Here is a 20,135-nt window from a genome sequence, read left to right as displayed (position 1 = left end):
GTTCAAAGTCAGTTTAAAACTAAGTTAACAACAACAACAAAATAAGTGTATGGATTGTTAAGCACTGAATCTCATTGTGGCAATAGATTTTTGCTAATTCAAGTTAATGGATGAGCGAGTTATATTTTTGTTTTAATCTTCACTAGCCCTAATTTTGGGGAGCGCCATAATCTGGTTCAGCAAAATGGTATATCGTTTAGGTGGCCGCCCACAAGCTTTTCTGTCTTCTCCAGTTGCTGTGGGAAACCTGCCCAGTTAGGCAGGAAAAGCACAGTAGCACCTCTGTTTATTCGCTCGTAAGCAGATTCCTCCTGCGGTTAAATTTGTCTGGGTGGAGTTTACCAGTGCAGTAACATTTCTTTTAGGAATCTTCCTTAATTACAGGAAGATTGCATGCAAAAGAAAACACATACACCTACCTCTAAGACAGGGACAAACTGGTAGATGTTTATGAGCAAAAAAGCTAGTAACATTTTCAAAATCAGTGTGCCTTCCTGCTTTTTTTCCTGAGGATTGAGAGTGATCTATGATAGTTTGTTTTTAAAATTTATGAGTGAAGACTAAATCAGTGAATCAGATTTCCACTTATGCTCCATGAAACTCACTCTCTACCCTCTACATAACTCTAGAGTATTCCATCCCCATCGTCCTCAGAAAGCATTTGCAAAATACCCACCTCTGCATGGCACTTGTTGCGCCTGGGTGTGTTACAAAGTGTCCTGTTTGTTCTGGCCCACTCAGCACACAGGGGGAGATGTATGGGTGGTGGGTCCAGAGAGCGTGTGTTACCTGGTTGGTTGAAATAGACATCATCCTGTGACTTCATCTTCTTTCTCCTCAGGCCTTGTACCCGCTGGTGACCTGTCTGCTCTGCGTCAGCCAGAAGCAGCTGTTCCTGAACAGGTGGCACATTTTCCTCAACAACTGCTTATCCAACCTTAAAGTTAGTATTTGTCAGCTCAGAAAAGTCTTTTATAAAAATATGTATGAGTCTGAGGCTGGTTTGTGTGTTTCTGAGAGTGACTCCTGATGTCTGCAGGGGAAATGATCCTGTACTATTTTGGAATAATGAAAAAAATATTAAGAAGAGTTTTCCTTATTAAATATAGTCAGTTTTAGAAGGCGACTGGGGTTAAGAGAAATCATGTCAAATTGTGGGGGGGAATCTTTTCTTTTAAACATTTTTTTTAATTTTAATTTTCTTCTTGAAGTATATAGTCAATTTACAATGTTGTAAAACCTCGTCTAAGAAGGATCACTTCAGAAGCTTTTTTTTTTTTTTTTTAATATTTATTTTGCTGTAACGGGTCTTAGTTGCAGCACGTAGGATCTAGTTCCCTGATCAGGGAGTGAACCCGGGCCCCTTGCATTGGGAGTGTGGAGTCTTAGCCACTGGACCACCAGGGAGGTCCCTAAGAAGGATCATTTTAAAGGTAGAATTAAATACCCCTCTGTATGCATCTATGGTCACACTATTTCTAAGTGATTAAAAAAAGGGAGGCCACACTTCACTGGCAGAAGCTCACCTAAACCTCCTCCAGCCTTTCTCTAACCTCCTCCAGGCTAGGGAAATATTTGGGGGGGAAAACATTCCATTCTGTGGGAGGATTTACCTAGTAGCAGAGAACGCTTATTTCCTGTCCCTGTTATTTGTGATTGTTTGAAGATGTTCTGTTAAAGCCATGTGCCAGTCAGTCCTAAGCATTCACTGAACAACAGCTGTTCAGATCCTGGGTGACGTGAGAACCAAGTCATGGTGCCTGAAACCGAGGAACCTACAGTTAAAACAACTGTAATGGTTAGCTTTAAAATTGGCTTTATAACTTTTTTTTTTTTTTTTTTTTTTTGCGGTACGCGGGCCTCTCACTGTTGTGGCCTCTCCCGTTGCGGAGCACAGGCTCCGGACGCACAGGCTCAGCGGCCATGGCTCATGGGCCCAGCCGCTCCGCGGCAGGTGGGATCCTCCCGGACCAGGGCACGAACCCGTGTCCCCTGCATCGGCAGGTGGACTCTCAACCACTGCTCCACCAGTGAAGCCCGGCTTTATAACTTTTAATGTTGTGAACATATTTTAAGTTTTAATGACCTATTGATAAAAGACAACTAAATGAACACTGTTTCTGATATGTGCAAATAGCACATATTTTTCACAGTTGTTCTCAGTTGTGTCCAAAGATGTTGAATTCCTTTTACAAGGTTAATACTTCTTTAGAATTTTTGAAATGCACTTAGTTATAAAATGCTGTATGTGCTTATACATATTGCCTTGTCTTTTTTGTTCTAAGACCCTTTAATTTGGTGAAATGGTCAAGATTAATTATATTATTTTGGCATTTACCATATAATGACACAATAGTCTGCATTGGGGCTGTTTTAAGCACCAGCTATGTACTGGCTCTAAAAGCTGATTGTGAAATCCAAGATTAGAATCGTTTATTTTCTTCAAATTGGCAGGGAAATATAATAGCAGTGGATATAGAATTAGCTTTTAAGAATTCTGGAAAACACAGTGTTTTTCAGGGTATCAGCTATTATATAATGGCCACTTTCAGATGTTTGATTCAGGGATTTATCCATCTGTCAAACGCCTCCAACACGTAGCTCAATGTCATTTTTTTGTTATATTGGTCCATTTTTAAGTTATTCAGCTATTCCATTTAAATATTTTTTTCTTCTACATTTTACACAAAGAGGAAAAGCTCATTTTGTTCAAAACAAAACAAAAAGAGAAATGATGAAGAATGTTCATTTTTCTGTATATATTATGCTAAATGTGTTTGTGATGAATTTTAGTTAGAATCAAAATAGTGTTTTGCCTGACAATTTACTGTTGTGGCCAAAAATACCAAAGTTCTTGGTGTCCGGAGTTGCTTTTGAAATACAGCAGCATAATCTTACTTTGCACTTAATTGCTTTAAAGTTAGAATGTTGTTTGAAGGTCTGGTCGAAGCCCACCAAAAAAACTTAATAACAGGGTTACACACAGCCCTAGAGAGAAGGGCTGCACGCTGTTTCCCTGTGCAAACATTTCAAGCATCGGGATTTCTCAAAGGGAAAGGCAATAGGATCAGAAAGAGTAGAGGTCCTAGGGAAGGTGCCGGAAATGGGAAAGATAGGGATGTCAGTTATATAAAAATTAGATCTAGGGGATTCCCTGGTGGCGCAGTGGTTGAGAGTCCGCCTGCCGATGCAGGGGACACGGTTTCGTGCCCTGGTCCGGGAAGATCCCACGTGCCGCGGAGCTGTTGGGCCGGTGAGCCATGGCTGCTGAGCCTGCGCATCCGGAGCCTGTGCTCCACAACGGGAGAGGCCACAGCAGTGAGAGGCCCGCGTACTGAGAAAAAAAAAAAAAATTAGATCTAGGGTCCCTGTTCTCAAGGAACTTGGCATTTCATTGGGGGATATGTAATGAAGTTTCAAAACGCGTGATGCAGACAAAGAGGGATGTAAAAGTTGGGAGTAGGGAGCTACCTGTGCCATTTCTGGAGGTCTGGTGATCCATGAAGCATGAAAGAGGTAGTTATTAGGCAACGGAAAGGCAATGATATTTCACTTTATGGGTAATAAATTGTTGGAATTCACCTTCTCAAGGGTAAAAGATACAGAAAGCTCCTTGATGAGTTACAATCGGAATAAAATTGTATCACACGTATTTAGAACTAAACCCAGTAGGGATTAAATGGGACTATTTGAAAATATACAGAAAACCTTCCAAACCTCCTCAAGTGTCCTCGACAGGGAAGAAATACCTGAGGAAAAACTAACATGGCTTTAGGAGTACACTTTGTCTTGAATGGCTTCAATATTTTGTGGGATTTAGAGCCAAACGTATCATTTCAGAAAGGACCAGCAATCCAGCTCTTTCCTCTGGTCACCATCCCTTTTCCCTGCACCCCTCCCCTACTGGTCTCCCCATCCCCTATATGTACTCAAGTATAATGAACCCAGTGTTTGAACCTTACATGTTGAACTTGGTAGCCACCTTGGATGTGTTCTGCAGGGGAGAGCCATCCAGGTGGCAGCATGACATAGAGCAGAATAGAAATGTGTGTGAGTGTGAAAAATCTGCTTTCAAAGTAAACAGGCTCTCAGATTCAATGCTCATTTAACGTCAGTGCCCTGGTTTATCCTCAGCGTCAGGCTGTCAGAAGCAGGCTGCTTTGGTAACACGAACGTGAAGTCTTTATTTACACTTGTTAACTCAGTCAACCACGTATTAGCGATAGACCCTTGTAAAGTGGTGAGAAGTTTACAACACCTTCTCACCACGACCTTGACATCTTTCAGGAACCCCTGGTAAGTAGTGACCAATACTTTTTGCTTCTATGTATTTTATGTCAGAATCTGAACATATTGAGCTATTTTAAAATGTTACGTTCCCTTCACATCTGCCATAATATATCTCATTCTGAAAAAGGGAAATATGTTTTGAAAAATTGACTTAATAGTCCTTTTTTTGTCATGAATCCCCATTTATTAATAGTTCTTTTAAAATGTCCTAATTATTGTATTCATAATAACTATGTACACGTTTCTTATCCTCGAAAATGGATAATATAATTGGGAGAATCTTTAAATTTCCTTTTTCTTAAAATAATGAATATAATATACCAGTGAGGTCTTGATCACAGAAACAAACAAAAAAGGAAACCTCAAAAGTTAAGAAATCTATTTACTGTATAATTAATAACAACAGTCTTATTAATTGGAGATCTGTTATGAGCCAGGCCAGCAGTAGGGCCTTTACATACATGTCATGGATTATCATGACAATGTCACAGGCTGCATTGACCTCCCTCTGTGCTTTCATGATATTAGTTATGTTTTTCTAAAAATTTTGCTCAGATAGCAATATTGAAGGTATATCATCTGAAGGTTAGACATTAGCCAGCTTAGCTTCATAGTACTAGAAGCCAAAGTACAGAATTAAAAAGGATTCTTCTTTTGTCTCAGTCACTATTTGCACTGGGACTTGAATGCATTCACTTAGTCATTTGGTCAACAATTCTTCACTAGAAGTGTACCAGGCACTGTTCCATGTGCTGGGAATAAGTGATGAATGAGATAGTAACACTCTGGTCTCTTAGACCTTGTAATTTAGTGGAGGAAACAGACAGGAAACAAGTAAACAAGTAGATGAGGAAAAAAACTTCAGATAGTGATAACTGCTATGAAGAAAATCAAATAGGATATGATGATAGAGAATTACGGATTCAGGAGGGGCAGGGAAGAGGAGGGGACAAGGAAGGTCTTTTGCTTTCTACTAAGAGTCTCAAAGTTTCGTTGCCATAAATTTTTTGATGAAACTTGTGTTTGGCACTTAATATATCTTTGTGTGTAATAATCACTATGAAATTAAAGGAGTGCTTTTTCTTAACTTTTCACATAAAAGTAAGGGTATTAATGATATCTTTATTTTATGAGGGGAAGGACTGAGTAATATATGAAGGATTCCACAGACATTGCCTGAATCCATTAAAATGTATGGTACCATTTAAAACAACTACTATCCTCTTTGCAAATATCAAATGTAAGTGATGCAGTATTAGCTATTTAAATATTAATTTTCAAGAAATATTTATACTGCTTTAATATTAACTTTATTTCTATAAACTTGAGAAAATCTCTTATCTATGTTTCAGATCTGTCAAAGGCACATTTCAAAGTGGAATTTATAAATTCTAATAGTGCACACAAATTGAGTCCGAAAATTAGTGATCAGATGGCAGGTGTGCCTTATTTATTCAGCCAATGAATAGAAAAATAATCCCTGTAAATTTTTGGTACAGGAATTTTAGAGGTTATCCTAAACTATAGCACATATGTTATTTGGATAATACAGTCATCAAAAAGATTGAATTATGATCAGAGTAAATTGATTCAGGTATCAAAAGGAAATGCCAAAAGGAAGGAAGGTGTTGACTGTGATATGTGCAAGGAAATATGAGAAAGAAATAGGTTTACTTCAATTGCTTTAGTTGCAGTGCAAGAGAAATCTAGAAGAGTTTTGAGTATAACAAGATCAAAAGACTAAAATTATTTATTGATCTGTAATCAATGGATCTTTATCTCTGTGCATAAGGATCTCTAAGGAAGCCTGTTACAAATGCAACTTGTTGAAACCTACCTCCAGAGATTCTGGTTTAGAATGTCTGGGTGCAGCCGAGGAATTTGCATATTCATAAGCAGCCTGGGTGACTGGGTGCAGGTGGTCAGCTGATGGATCATGGGAAACATGGGTCCGTCCAGTGACCCTGTCACTAGCCAAGTTATCAGTGAATTTAGTGCTCCCTACTTGTTACTGTTAACACTGAATTGCTTTAACTCAATCAAAAGCACAATTGAAAGAAGGTGGGCATGGTGTTGGGCAGGTTGACATGTCACATGAAGTCTGTCCGTGACCAGCACTGAGATGAGATGCAGGAGACCAGGGAAGATCCACTCTGAAACCTACTAGATTCTTGAACAGTTTTATCACTGTAACCTCAGAGCTGGGATAAATAAGTTGTTGGTTAATTAATTAATTGAGAAGAGTATTCCAGTGGAAGAATAGAATAGTCTTTCCATCTTGGAGTGGAGACTTTTGACACAGAAGTCGGTGGTTTGAGACAGGTTAGAAGTGTCAAAATCCTGAAACTATGTATCAAGACCTTGTTATGTTAGCTGCTGTTGACATACAAAGACAATGAGGAAGAAGTCCTATTTTCAAGTAGAGTACAGTCTAGTAGGTGCTAGCAGCATATTTGATCAGCCTCCATATAATATTTCCACTGAAGTGGGAAAATTCATTTTGGAAGACACCGGGGCCAGATTGCTTAGGTTCAGATGCTGGCTCCGCCACTTATTAGCCCCTCTGGGCCTTGATTTCCTCATCTGTGAAAGGATACAATAACAGTATCAACTTTATGATTCTGAGAATTAAAAAGAGTTAATATGTGTACAACTTTGATAACAATGCCTGATATAGTAAGCGTCCTGTAATATACACATTCCAGTTTCTGAGAAAACAGCCCTTACTGGACCAGAAGTCAGTTTCTATCCCACCTGTTATTTACTGGCTTGAAGACTTGAGCCAGTGATTTGGCTTCTGTCAATGACAGAATCCCCCAATTGATGTCATGGTCTATGAAAGTACTTTTGAAATATCAGAATGCTGTACAAGTGTAAGACGTTTAGTAATATCATGTCCATTAGCTTCAGCTATGTACTAAGGGTTGCCTTTTGTACAGTTTCTATATAAAGACATTTTGCTTGTGCATCACGTTGTTCAGCTACTACTCACAGTTTGCTTTTTTTTAAAAAAAATTGATATTTACTGATAACCTGCTGTACGGCAGTCACTGAGGGCACAGGGATGAACAGTCCAAAATTCCTGGAGCTCACAGTCTGGTAGGAAACATATCAATACAAGTAAAGGCATAGAACAACATTTTAGAAGTCAGAGAGCAGGAACACTTGGTAATCTGTCTGGGATGGAGGAAGGAGTGGACGGGCAGGGGAACGTAACACAGGAGTGACACCTGATGAATCTTGCTGGGGAGTAGGAATTTTCCAAGTAAAACAAGGGTAGGAAGGCATTCCAGGCATTCGATGAATTGCAGAAGGGATGTTATGGCACAGAGCACAGTGGGGGTGGAGGCGGAGGGTGGTGATGGGGGAGCCAGGTCACCAAAGGCCCCTCATGCACCACATCATGGAATTTGGACGTCGTCCAGGAGGTGATTAGAAGCCACTTAAGTGCTTTAAACGCAGGGAAGTAAACAATCATGGTTGCAGTTTAAGAATATCATATGATAATGCCAAGAATGGAAGAGAAACAAGGGAAATCATTTTAGGAGAGAATTGCAGTGATCAGTGATACCATCTTGAAATGCTACAAAGCAATTACCGGTACAGGATCCACGGTTAAAACAAAATAAAAACTTAAGCCAGCCACTTTGCTCTTCTGTCTCTATGGGAGCAAAAATAGACAATCTCAAACATATTCTTAAGAGTAAAAGCACATCAGTCACAGCAACATGCCCCCAAAAGATAATTGTGGGAAGGAGGACAGGAAAAAAGTGTAAAAGAAGTTGAAGTTAAACAGAAGACAGTAATATGAATCGTTTAAACTAGAGATCTTAGTTAAGCTCCTAAATGAAAGTTAGATGTTACTTGCCCTACCTGGCCATGATTCACAGTGCGAGATAAGGCACAAGAGAGAATTTTGAATGACACACTATGCAAATATGAATATAAAATACTTATATATACACCAATAAAGGGAAATTCACAAAGGAGGAGACATTCCCACTATAAAGGAAGCTCCCTGAAGTCAGAGACTAATCTCCTTTGTTTGCTGCTGAATCTGCACCTTGTACGTAATAATAGTTACTATGGGCAGGAACAGTGCTAACTTCCCTCTATGCGCTAACTCGTAAGTTCTCTTAACACTCCTAGGAGGGAGGGAGGATTAGCATCTGCGTTTCACAGTCAGGGAAAATCAGGCCCAGAGAGATGACAGAGGTTCCCTGAGGTTGGCCACACAGCTAATAAATTGCAGAGCAAGGATGGGTTTAAACCCAGGCAGTGTGTGTCTAGAGTCTGCTTTTAACCACTGTGTTAACAGCATAGACATTTGCTGATCTGGAGTGATTAGAGGACAGATCATTAGAATTCCTGAAATGCTTAACTGATGGAATATTTTAAATGCAACTTTACTATTTTAGTAGTTTATTAAAATTCCTTTACGTAACCAAGACATTCAACAAGTTATAAGGTGTATCACTTGTTTTACTAACAGACAAAAAAAATCTTTTATGTATAAATGTATGCTTCTAAAAAGTTGGGACTTTTTTTTTTCCTGGAGCTAGAAAAGTAGTTATAAAGTTTTTTGGAAGAATAAATATACAGGAATATCTGGGAAAACCCTAAAAATAGAAAGAAAAGAAAAAGAGCAGTGGATGGTGGAAGATAGGCCATACCAGATAGTAAAACACATCATAAAGCCTCAAAAATTAAAATGATGTGTTTTATCATTTTATTTACTTATTTAGATTAATAGAAGAAAAAAATCCAGAATGAGACCAAAATGCATGTAGAAATTTCATAATAATGATCACGCCAAAAAGTTATTTTAAAACTTTAGGCATAAGAAATCTTTCCTAAATCTAAAAAACTACCCCCTACAGTCTTTTCCATAGAAGTTATTTATGTGACTCATCTTTATTCAGCAAGTAGCTTAAAGGTAAACTTATCCTAGATTATGTCTAAACCGTTAAGAATTCTTAACAAATCAGGACCCGAATTATCTACACTAAGAATAAAACAGCAGAAATGGTTGTGACGAGATAATAAATGAGTAGGGAAGAGAAGTAATGTAAAAGCAAAAGACCTGTAGGAAAGTTGAGTGAGGTTTGAAGACTGTTTAGCAAACATGTATTGATCCCCTGCAGAGTGGCAGGAATTCTAATAGATGTTGGGTAAATAATGCCCCTCACTTTCAGAGGACCCACCTTCATGTGGGAGCTGATGTCTATGCAAGACCACAAGAGCTGAAAGGCTATGTTACATGTTTGTATGCGGGTCAGGGGACACTCAGGAGGGAATAATTCATTTTAATGGGATGGGATTCAGGATACTGAGGAGGAACAGAGAAAGCCTGCACGGAGCTGGGAACATTCAAGTAGGCTGTGAAAGAGTGGGGTTCACCTGGTAGAAAAGAAGGACACAGGGGAGGGTAGGAAACCCACTCCCGATGCAGAGATGGAATGAACGTGGCCTCGCTAGAGTTTGGGGGGCTTGTGGGAGAAAAACAGGATGGGTGGCATCCTTCACTGGTAGGTTAGAGCCAGATACTGTCTGGTCAGGTATGCCGTGCAAGAAATGTCAGCTTGATCCCAGAGGCATCAGGAAAACCACCCAATCTGTGATTTTTAAATAGAAAGGATTATAATCAGTGTAAGATAGGACAGCAGTGAGGGAATCAATTTAGGGAGACTGTTTAGGAGGTTACTGCAGCATCCCAGGAGAAGGTGCTGGAAGCCTGAACTGTAACAGAGGAAGTGGGAATGGAGAAGATGCCAAATTCAAAACATATTTTGTAGATAAAACCTATAAAATCAGTTGAAAGGATGGAATGAGAGTCAGAAAGGGAGGAATGAAGATGATGTCCATCCAGGGATGAAATCCATTCCCTCCCCCGGGCCTGTTTGTTAGACCCTGGAAGCTGGCAGCTGCGCTCTGGCTGCCTGCCTGCCTGCCCCTGCCCCGTGCCCCACGCTGCAGACTTCTCACATGGTCTCCTTGAGCTTCATGGCTTCGGGTCACCATCATGAGAACCCTGGTCCCATTATTTAGCATGGCACGTAGGGTTCTTCGTGTGACCCCTGCCTTCCTCTCAAGCCTCATCGGCCGCTGCTCCTTCGCCTGGCCCTATGTCCTGGCAGACAGACCATCCCCAGTTTCTGAAACAGGACTCCTCTTCACCTGCTCTCTCAGCTTCTTTGTGCTGTTGCCTCTCCGTAAAATGCTCTTCACTCCCCACCATCTTGCTTTCTAGTGTCAAGCATAGTACCTGGCCCAGCGTAGCCCCTCGAATGTTTGCTTAATGAACAAATGAGTGAATGGATTTAAGCTCGTCTGAGTTTTCGTCTGCCCCGGAAACCTTTCCTGACCCCAGTCCTTGTGTTTGCCATAGGTTGCCCTTCTTTCTATCCTCTAGCTCCTGTCCCCGCCAGGTTTTCACCGTGTCTTTGAGTTGACTGTTTATTATTTGTCTCCCAACTGCCACCCCCTCCCCATAGACTGTGGACATCTTAGGGAAAAAGGATCAACTTTTATCTCTATATCCCAGTGCTTATTATATATTAGTCTCAACAGATGTTGGAGGGTAAAGAGATGGGAGGTGAAGGTGGGTGGTGTTTACAAGGGCATAGTCAACAGTAGGACGGATTGATTCTCCTCTTGGCGCCGGGGCATGCGGTTCCCTCGGACCTGGAGGAAGAAGGCAATTGCCAGTATTCACCTTAGAAAGGAGGGAAAGACGTGACTTCTCCCAGAACTACTCAGTCCTGCCCTCTTGGCTATTTGGATCCATCCTCAGAGATTATTTACCCAATGGGCACCAAGAGGCAGATACCCCCTAAGTCCCAGGTGGTGCAGTGTACCTCATAGGCACCCTGCCACCCACCTGTGGCCCTCCATTACCAGGCATTCAGAAAAGAATAACCTCTGTACAGTACCATTGAATCTGAAATCTTTTATCTTGGTTTCTGTTGTAGAATAAAGACCCCAAGATGGCTCGAGTTGCACTGGAATCTTTGTACAGATTACTTTGGGTTTACATGATTCGAATTAAATGTGAAAGCAACACAGCCACTCAGAGGTAAGGAGCTGGCTTGGGTTAATGGTAACCCCATCATTGAGTTAACTGTAAACACGTCGCTCAGCCAATGAAAAGGGTGTTTTGTTTCATTGCCACCGACGCTAACCAAACTAGAAGCTGTTCAAAGCTGACAGTTTGTAAAAGCTCTGAGTCCTCCGGACATTTTCAGGCTTTCCTTAGACATTGGCTCAACAGCCATTACAGAAACTCCAGCCTCCACCAGGATTGCCAAGTTCTGTGTCAGGACTACATTCACCACTTTAACAAAGGAAATGGCTATAATTTTCCACCTGCCCTTAGTTTTCCAGAAAACCTTTTCAGAGAGTAATTATGCTAATGGAAAAGAGATGAAGTGGTTTGTTTTCTTTCTCTGAATTCTCTCTGATACTTAGATAAGATGAAGCATCTGCCATTTTCCCTTAATGCACAGGAGCTCAGCCAATCTTGCTTGTTTTCTCTTTTTTTCCCTTATCTTTCAGCCGTCTTATAACCATCATCACAACACTTTTCCCCAAAGGGTCCCGTGGTGTGGTGCCGAGGGACATGCCTCTGAACATCTTTGTGAAAATCATCCAGTTCATTGCCCAGGTAACGGAGATGCTTCTGGCAGTGAGAGTCTTCTAATTGCCTCTAAGTAGCCACCTCCTTCTTATGAAGTACTAACAGATGAAGAGTCTAAAATAATCTCACGTGTGTAGACTTTTCAGGATGGTTTTGCAAGTGTTTTCACACATAGCTTTTTTTTTTTTTTTTTTTTTTTGCTTCAAAACAAATTGTGACATGGTGTGCCAAGTGTTTTCAGCATTTGACCAATGAAAGAACTGAGAGGCAGGATTTAAGTGACTGATCTGAGGTCACAGAGCCTATTCATAAGAGGGTCTCTTGACTCCTAGGCCCTGTTTTTTCCTGCTTCTCTGCTCTAGATTCTTCAAGTCAGGAGGAAATTGAGTCTGATGTTTGGAGGAAATAAGAAGACGATAATTTAGTGAACCTGGAGGAGTAAATAAATCATAATGCTCTTTCACCCTGTGAAAAAGAAGAATGTAACAGGAATATTAGCTTTTATCAAGCACTTATTCTTTGCCAAGAACTGTTCTAAGCACTTCATACATACTATTTTACTTAAGAACTGGGTCCAGCGATATTAAACATTTAGTGTTTACTATTTAGACCCAGGACTTTTAGTTTTTAAAACACTTTGTGTATAAATGGTTCTTATCCCAACTTTGGCTTCCTGGTGATTTATAGAGAAGCATGAAAAGCCGGTTAGTCCAGTCCAGCCTCTGCCGTGAGCCAGCTCCATACCCTAAAGAAGTCATAGAACATCTTTATTCTCAGTGTCTTTATCTATAAAATGTGGATGAAAGTGCTTACCCAGTATCCCTCAGAACGTTGTGTGGATAAAGGGAAATAATAGGCATGAAAGTACTGTTGAAGTGTAATTGATATTGCTATAAAGACATAAGGTTCAATGGCTACTTCACAGACCATTTAAAATATAATATCTCTCTGTGTGTTTAGTGCAAGAAAGTGTCTCTGTAATATTTGTACTTAGGGAAAGGACAGTACTTGCTTTGCAGGTGGATGAATTAACAGAACTTTTCTACATGTAGTTATCATATGGCTGAGAATGTGCTTTGATTATTCTGGAATATATTGTATAAAATGAACGTGACATATCTTAGTAGTCACTGTCTCATATTATTAGAATCTGGCTTAAACGTTCTCATTTAAGTAACCTTAATAGTTCTTATTTGTTGATTATTCATTTCACTTGCAGGATTGTCTGTTGTAGTACGAGTCAAGGGATTGGAAGTGTTAGAGAATAGAAGAAAATGGTCATTTTGCAGTGGTATTTTTTAAAATATATTTTAAACTGAGTTTCAAGAAGGTGTCAGCATTTGCAGGACAAGCAGGAAGAGTTTGTACTGTGTAGAAGCCCAGATACTCAGAGTGTTTTGGTTTTTCATTTTTTGGTTTTTAGTTATTAGTCATTCTGTGCTTTAGGGCCTAATTACATATATTATATAAAGCATCTCCACATGCCACATGGAAACAGGAGCAGCTCCACCGAAGGTTCGGATGGACGTGGTTTTCCTTCAGGGATTCTCTGTGGTGCATCAAACTAAGCGATACCCCTCTTCCTTCAGAAGCCACCTGTTTGGTGCATATGACAAAAACAGACATTTTCATGTTGAATTAAAATAATGCTTTGTTTTGATTTCCCTTTTTCACTATAGGAACGTTTAGATTTTGCAATGAAAGAAATCATTTTTGATTTTCTTTGTGTGGGAAAACCAGCAAAAGCTTTCAGTCTCAATCCAGAGGTAAGAATGACCCTTTTGCGTTTATCCACAGAAGGCTACCTTTGCTTTGCAACCTTGGGGGATGGGGTGAAGGCCATCTTCTCCAAAAAAGTCTTCTGTTTGTTTCTGTCCGTGTTATTTGACTAAAATAGTAGAGAAGTAAGATTTATGGGTGAATAAACTTAGAATGATGAAAAGTTGACGTCCTACCACATTCTGTTCTTGTAGAAGGGAGTAAACCTTGCCCTGAAAGGTAATCTGTCTCTGTATGTCTGGTTGTTTATTATAGAAACGTCTCAGTACTTGTAACTATTTTGATGCAGATTAGCAAGTTGAGGAGTATTGAAAGTGATGAAACAGAGAAGAATAAATAGATGCAATGATAAAATACTAAAATCTGGTGAAATTAAATAAGTAATTATGCATCTTTGATTCTGTGACAGCATCACAATTCAAGGGCCAGGCAAATCATGGAAATGAGTGTATAATGGGTATGATGTACCTCATGGTGGGGGCGGCTTAGGCAAATGAAAAGCACGTGCAATTTTTTTTTTTTTTTTTTTTTTTTTTTGCGGTACGCGGGCCTCTCACTGTTGTGGCCTCTCCCATTGCGGAGCACAGGCTCCGGACACGCAGGCCCAGCGGCCATGGCCCACGGGCCCAGCCGCTCCGCAGCATGTGGGATCCTCCCGGATTGGGGCACGAATCAGTGTCCCCTGCATCGGCAGGCAGACTCTCAACCACTGCACCACCAGGGAAGCCCAAGCACATGCAATTTTAAACTTCTAAAAAGACTGTTGGTGGGAATTCCCACCAACAAAGTGCAGAGTCCTAACCACTAGCTGTAAGACATTGACCTCTCTGAACTTCAGCTTTTTTACTAGTAAAAGGGACAAACTACTTTTCTAGATCACCTCACAGAATCATCGTGATATTACAAATTCATAAGCAAAAAAAGAAAGAAATTGCACACCAGAAAAAAATTTTAAATGTTGTTCCTCTCATCACTCTGATATTGTCTGGCTCCTTCATTCTGTCAGTGAGGAAGGAGACCCAGAGCCCAGAGGCTCAGAATAGGCAGCTGGTTAGCAGCAAGGGGAACCCAGGTCTCCCTGCACCCTCATGCTTCTTCCCACCACACCCTGAATTCTCTTCTTGGTGCTAAGATTGCCATGTATGTAAGGACAGCCCAACATGCCCAAAAATGGGAGTTTCTGTCTGGTGTTTAATGACATCACAGGCTTCTGGAATGGCTGCAGCCAGGGTCAGTGGGCCAATGGGAGGGGGACAAAGCCAGTGCAAATTCAGGGCATTTTGGCTGGAAGGAGGCCCATGGCCCAAGTACTAAAGAGTCTTCTCTTGCTTGGGAACAGTGGTTCCATGCTTTTCAATGGATGAAGGATAGTCTTTTTTTTTTTTTTTTTTTGGCTGCGCCATGTGACTTACGGGATCTTAGTTCCCCAACCTGGGATTGAACCCTGGCCCCTGGCAGTGAAAGAGCAGAGTCCTAACCACTGTGCCACTAGGGAATTCCCAGGATAGTTTTTCTAATAAATGGTACTAAATAGTTGGACATCCACTTGCAAAATAATCAACATCAACCCATAATTTGCCCTGTCAGGAAAAATGAACTCAAAATGAATCATAAGCCTAAATGTGAAATCCGACATCATAAATCTTCCAGAAGAAAACAGAAGATAAAAATCTTTGCGACCTTTGGGTAGGCAAAATTTTCTTAGATAAGATACAAAAAGCATGAATTACAAAAGAAGAAGTTGATAAAATACAAAAGTATGCACTTTAAAAGTTAATGTTAATAAAGTGTAGAGCCACAGACTGGGAGAAAATATTTGTAAAACACATATTGACAAACTCTTCTATCCAGAATATATAAAGAACTCCCAACTCAATAACCCAATTTTTTAAATGGACAAAATGAAGAGCCTCTTTACCAAAGAAGAGATACAAATGACGAATAAACCTATGAAAAGATGTTCAACATCCTTAGTCATTAGGGAAATGCAAGTTAAAACCACAGTGAGATGTGCTGAGAAGGATACAGAGCGATTGGAACTTTATACTATTGATGTTTGAGTGAGAATGCAAAATGGTACAACCACTTTAGAAAAAAGTTTGGCAATTTCTTGTAAGGTTAAACATACACTTGGCATATGATCCAGCAGTTCTACCCCAGGGTGTTTATCCAAGAGAAATTAAAACATTTGTCCACAAAGATTTGTATCAACGTTTATAGCACCTTTATTCATGATCACTAAAAACAGGAAAGCAACTCATGTTCAAACAGCTGGTGAATGTCAAAACAACTTGTGAATCATCAACACAATGGAATACTATTCAGCCATAAAAAGGAACAAACTACTGATACTGCAGCAACACCTCAAAAGCATTAAGCTAAGTGAAAGAAGCAAGACACAAAAGGTTGTGTCTGTTTGCTTCCATTTATATCACATTCTGGAAAATGCAAAATTATAGGCAGAAATTAGACACTGATTATCAGGTGCTGAGGTTGGAGGAGAGGACCGACTGTAAAGAGGCACAAAGGAACTTTTGGGGATGATGGAAATATTTTATATCTTGACTGTGATGATAGTTACCTGACTATATATGTTTCTCAAAATTCAAAGAACTGTACAACTAAGAGGAGTGTATTTTACTACATGTGAATTATATCTCAATAAACTTGACTTCAGTAGAAAACAGTGGAGATTCTAGCCTACAATATATATTTGCCAGCGGGAACTTTTCAGGTATTAATCCTCACCATAGCCCTATATGATCAATAGGTATTATTATTCTCATTCAACAGAAAGGAAGCTGAGACTTGGACTTGGAAAAGTTAAGTAATTTCTCAAGACCAGACAGATAATAGAAGGAGAGGTATGATGCAGAGCTATATAAAACATAAGAAGAAATTGTTTTTGAAATTAAGTTAAAAATATATTTCCCAAACTATCCCAACTTACTTCTGCCCTTAGAATTATTCAGAGAAAAGGAAAACTAAGAGAACTGGCAAGGATGGCTCATAAATTGGATAATCCATTTGCAAATAATTGAAGCTTGATCATTTAAGTCAATTCACAGTCATCCTATTGATACTGCATCTCCTGAATTAAACACTGTTATTTCCTCACCCAAAACAGTGCTGTGTCTTGAAAAATATCCACAAATCTAGAAAACATTTCATGAAAGAACTACTAAAATAAATGAGGAAACTAATGGACTTTAAACTTTTTAAAATGAATACTCTTTCATTTTAGAAAATGGAGAAAGAATATTACTGAAGACCATAAAATCATAAAATACACATTGGATTGGGTATGAATGGGCCAGAGAAATGAATACCACACCCTGGTTGAAATACCCCTGCTCCTTGAAGCTTGAATAAATAGTTTAGAAGTCGATATTACTTCATGTTCTAAGATATAATCATGTACTACAGAATAGGTGATTTGGGCAAACCCAACTTGAATGTATAGCTTCCCACCTACTAGTTATGTGGCCCTCAGTTTCCTCACCTAAAAAATGGGAATAATCATACCTTCCTTGCATGGCTGTTTTAAAGATGAGAGTTAATGAGCAGTTCTGGATATATTTTAAGAACTCAATAAATTGTAATTAGATTATCATTGTTAGTAACAGTAATTACTTTCTGCATTAGGTAGCGGTCTACTTAGGGAACTTATTACTTGATGTGGTTTGAAAATATGAGTGTAAATGTTTACACATGGCTGTTTAAGGAACTACAGATGTTTTAGTACCTTCTGACCTTTTAAGATTATTGCTGCTGGGAGCAACTATCTTACTGAGTCATCTTTCAGAGCCAATATTATGCCTTATCTGAGCCTGGGGAAGATAATGATCTGGCCCAGAATGACATTTCTTCTTATGAGTTTATGTGTTTTTATAAGTAACAGGTTCTGTGGCTTCGAATTCTTTAAATTTATTTTCAAACTTGCCAGCCTTTGTGAATCAGAAGTCAACAACCTACAATTCAGAGCAGACGACTTACATTTTTATTATTCACATTTGGAACTCCCATTTGTTTTCATTCAGCCTTTGTGAGTTAACACATGTCTCCTCCCAGGAGACAAAGAGATTTTTGTTGACCTCAGTTTACCTTACTTGCAGCTGCTCCAGAGGGTGACTGCCTATCCCTTGGAGGTAGGGATCCCAGTATCCCCCAAACAGAATGAGTCTGACCATCTCAAACATACCCTCCAAGTTTGGTGAAAATCTTCCCCGTTGTTTTCTTGTGATGCAGCAACAAAGAGTGTCAGAAACTTAATTTCATTTTCTTAGATTTGACCTAAACCCTTTTAAATGATTTTCCCACACTAATCTAGAAGGCAAACCATGCTTAACTTCTTTGAAAGACTGATGGCTTAATTTCACAATAATTGGGTCTTTCTCTTTACCATGAACATATTGTCTCTTACAGAGGATGAACATTGGTTTACGGGCATTCTTGGTCATAGCTGATAGCTTGCAGCAGAAAGATGGGGAACCTCCCATGCCGGTTACCGGAGCCGTTCTCCCTTCAGGAAACACACTGAGGGTGAAGAAGACATATTTGAGTAAAACACTAACTGAAGAGGAAGCCAAAATGATAGGTGGGTTTCAAAGATGTGTTTGCACTGGGCCTTATTAAGCCTTTAAAATGACCAATAGACACTGACCCTTAGTGAGATATATTTTTTAAATCTTCATAAAAGTAGCTGATAAGACATTTCAACATTAATTGCTTTGATTCATGCTGTGGTTTGTTTTACTGCCCTTTAAACTCCTTGGAACTTCCTGGTAAACATTTTGCCGTTTAAATGTTAGATTTTTATCTGTGGTCTTTTCAAACTTCTAATATTGATTATTTGCAGTTTACAGTAAATTTCTAAGACATCTGTGTGCTTTGGTAGATAATCCTGTTTATAAAGCAAACATATAAATATATTCATTCATTTATTCATTCCCTCATTCATTTTTATAGTTCCTTTTTTTCTTTTTTTTTTTTCAGTAAAATTAGTTCAGTCTGTGTTTCAAACATGCCAAGTCCCATACATGCCAGGGTATATTGTGGGTTTATCCTACGTGAGACTATTTTCTTTTTAATTTAACTATCTTAACCCAAAGAGATGATTTTTTGCATTTGTTTCTCTTTTACTGAGTTCCTGAATTTAGAAACCTACTTCAAACTTGTTAAGTTAGTTCCTGGATTCCAAAGACCTAGAGGAAACTTTTTCCTTTAAAATATTTATCTTTAGTTATGCAATGCTTAAATGAGTTCAAAAATATCAATATTTAATACATGACAAGTAACTATGAATAATTATTTCATTAAAGTACAAATTTTAAACACAAAGCAATTTACATTTGTATTATATACATAAATACATAAAATGCATATACATGTATGAAATACATATTCTGGACACATTTTCTTCCACTGTATTAATGAGAGCAGTAAAAATAATATACCTGAGGGGGCTTCCCTGGTGGCGCAGTGGTTGAGAGTCCGCCTGCCGATGTAGGGGACACGCGTTCGTGCCCCGGTCCGGGAAGATCCCACATGCCGCGGAGCGGCTAGGCCCGTGAGCCATGGCTGCTGAGCCTGTGCGTCCGGAGCCTGTGCTCTGCAGCGGGAGAGGCCACAACAGTGAGAGGCCCGTGTACCGCAAAAAAAAAATAAAAATAAAAATAATAATAATAATAATATACCTGAGGTAAATTTCCCTTCATTTAAAAATTTATGATGTGAAGTCATTTGTTGCCTTTACTAAAAAAACCCACACATATATTTCAGAGAATAATATAAAGTTATTAAAATTCTAACCCCAAATGAGAATTATCTTTTATTCACATAACCACTCATTATGGTGAATTTTTTTATACTAACCAGAAACATAAAAATTCTAGTGTGGAACTTTCTGTTTCCTTGTTTATTTTTACTCTTCTGGAAAATATTTCCCTTTGAAGTATTAGAATTTCTATGTGTTAAATTTAGATGATTCTTTCGGGAACATCCACTACATTTGGGTACTAAGCTAAGAGTCCTGCAGATAAGAGATTAAATTAGACTCTGCTCAGAGAATTCACTGACCCACACAAGGTCTTCAGTAAAAATATATCACAGAGGATGAATAAAATGGGATTTCACTCTTTGATAGATTTAGTCAAAGATGTAACTGTAATGCGCATTTTTCAGGCATGTCATTGTATTACTCTCAAGTACGAAAAGCTGTGGACAACATTTTAAGGCACCTTGATAAAGAAGTAGGAAGGTGTATGATGCTAACTAACGTCCAGATGTTAAACAAAGAACCCGAAGACATGATCACGTGAGTATAGTGAGGACTAAGTTTTCAATGAAGGATTAATGAACCAAAAGACACCAGCAGAGGTTCTTCCCCTTTATTCTGTATTTTGTTCTCATGTTATTAGAGTCTGAGTTC

The 20,135-nt window shown here is 39.2% G+C and overlaps 1 protein-coding gene across 2 annotated transcripts in view; it reads left to right on the top strand.

Annotated features, from left to right (window-relative positions):
* FRY (FRY microtubule binding protein) overlaps positions 1-20,135 on the top strand; it is a gene marked incomplete at both ends in the record, with an annotated part of 256,062 nt that overhangs the window by 109,683 nt on the left and 126,244 nt on the right. For both annotated transcript variants that reach the window (XM_079722071.1, XM_079722072.1), the window contains 6 exons: positions 842-943; positions 11,262-11,365; positions 11,845-11,953; positions 13,606-13,692; positions 18,131-18,302; positions 19,889-20,021. In XM_079722071.1, the coding sequence (XP_079578197.1) occupies positions 842-943; positions 11,262-11,365; positions 11,845-11,953; positions 13,606-13,692; positions 18,131-18,302; positions 19,889-20,021 (707 nt within the window). The remainder of the gene's footprint in view (positions 1-841; positions 944-11,261; positions 11,366-11,844; positions 11,954-13,605; positions 13,693-18,130; positions 18,303-19,888; positions 20,022-20,135) is intronic.

Source organism: Hyperoodon ampullatus, assembly GCF_949752795.1.
Source record: "Hyperoodon ampullatus genome assembly, chromosome: 16".
NCBI lineage: Eukaryota > Metazoa > Chordata > Mammalia > Artiodactyla > Ziphiidae > Hyperoodon > Hyperoodon ampullatus.
The sequence above is the reverse complement of the archived record's forward strand: the minus strand, read 5'-3'. Positions and strand labels throughout refer to the sequence as shown.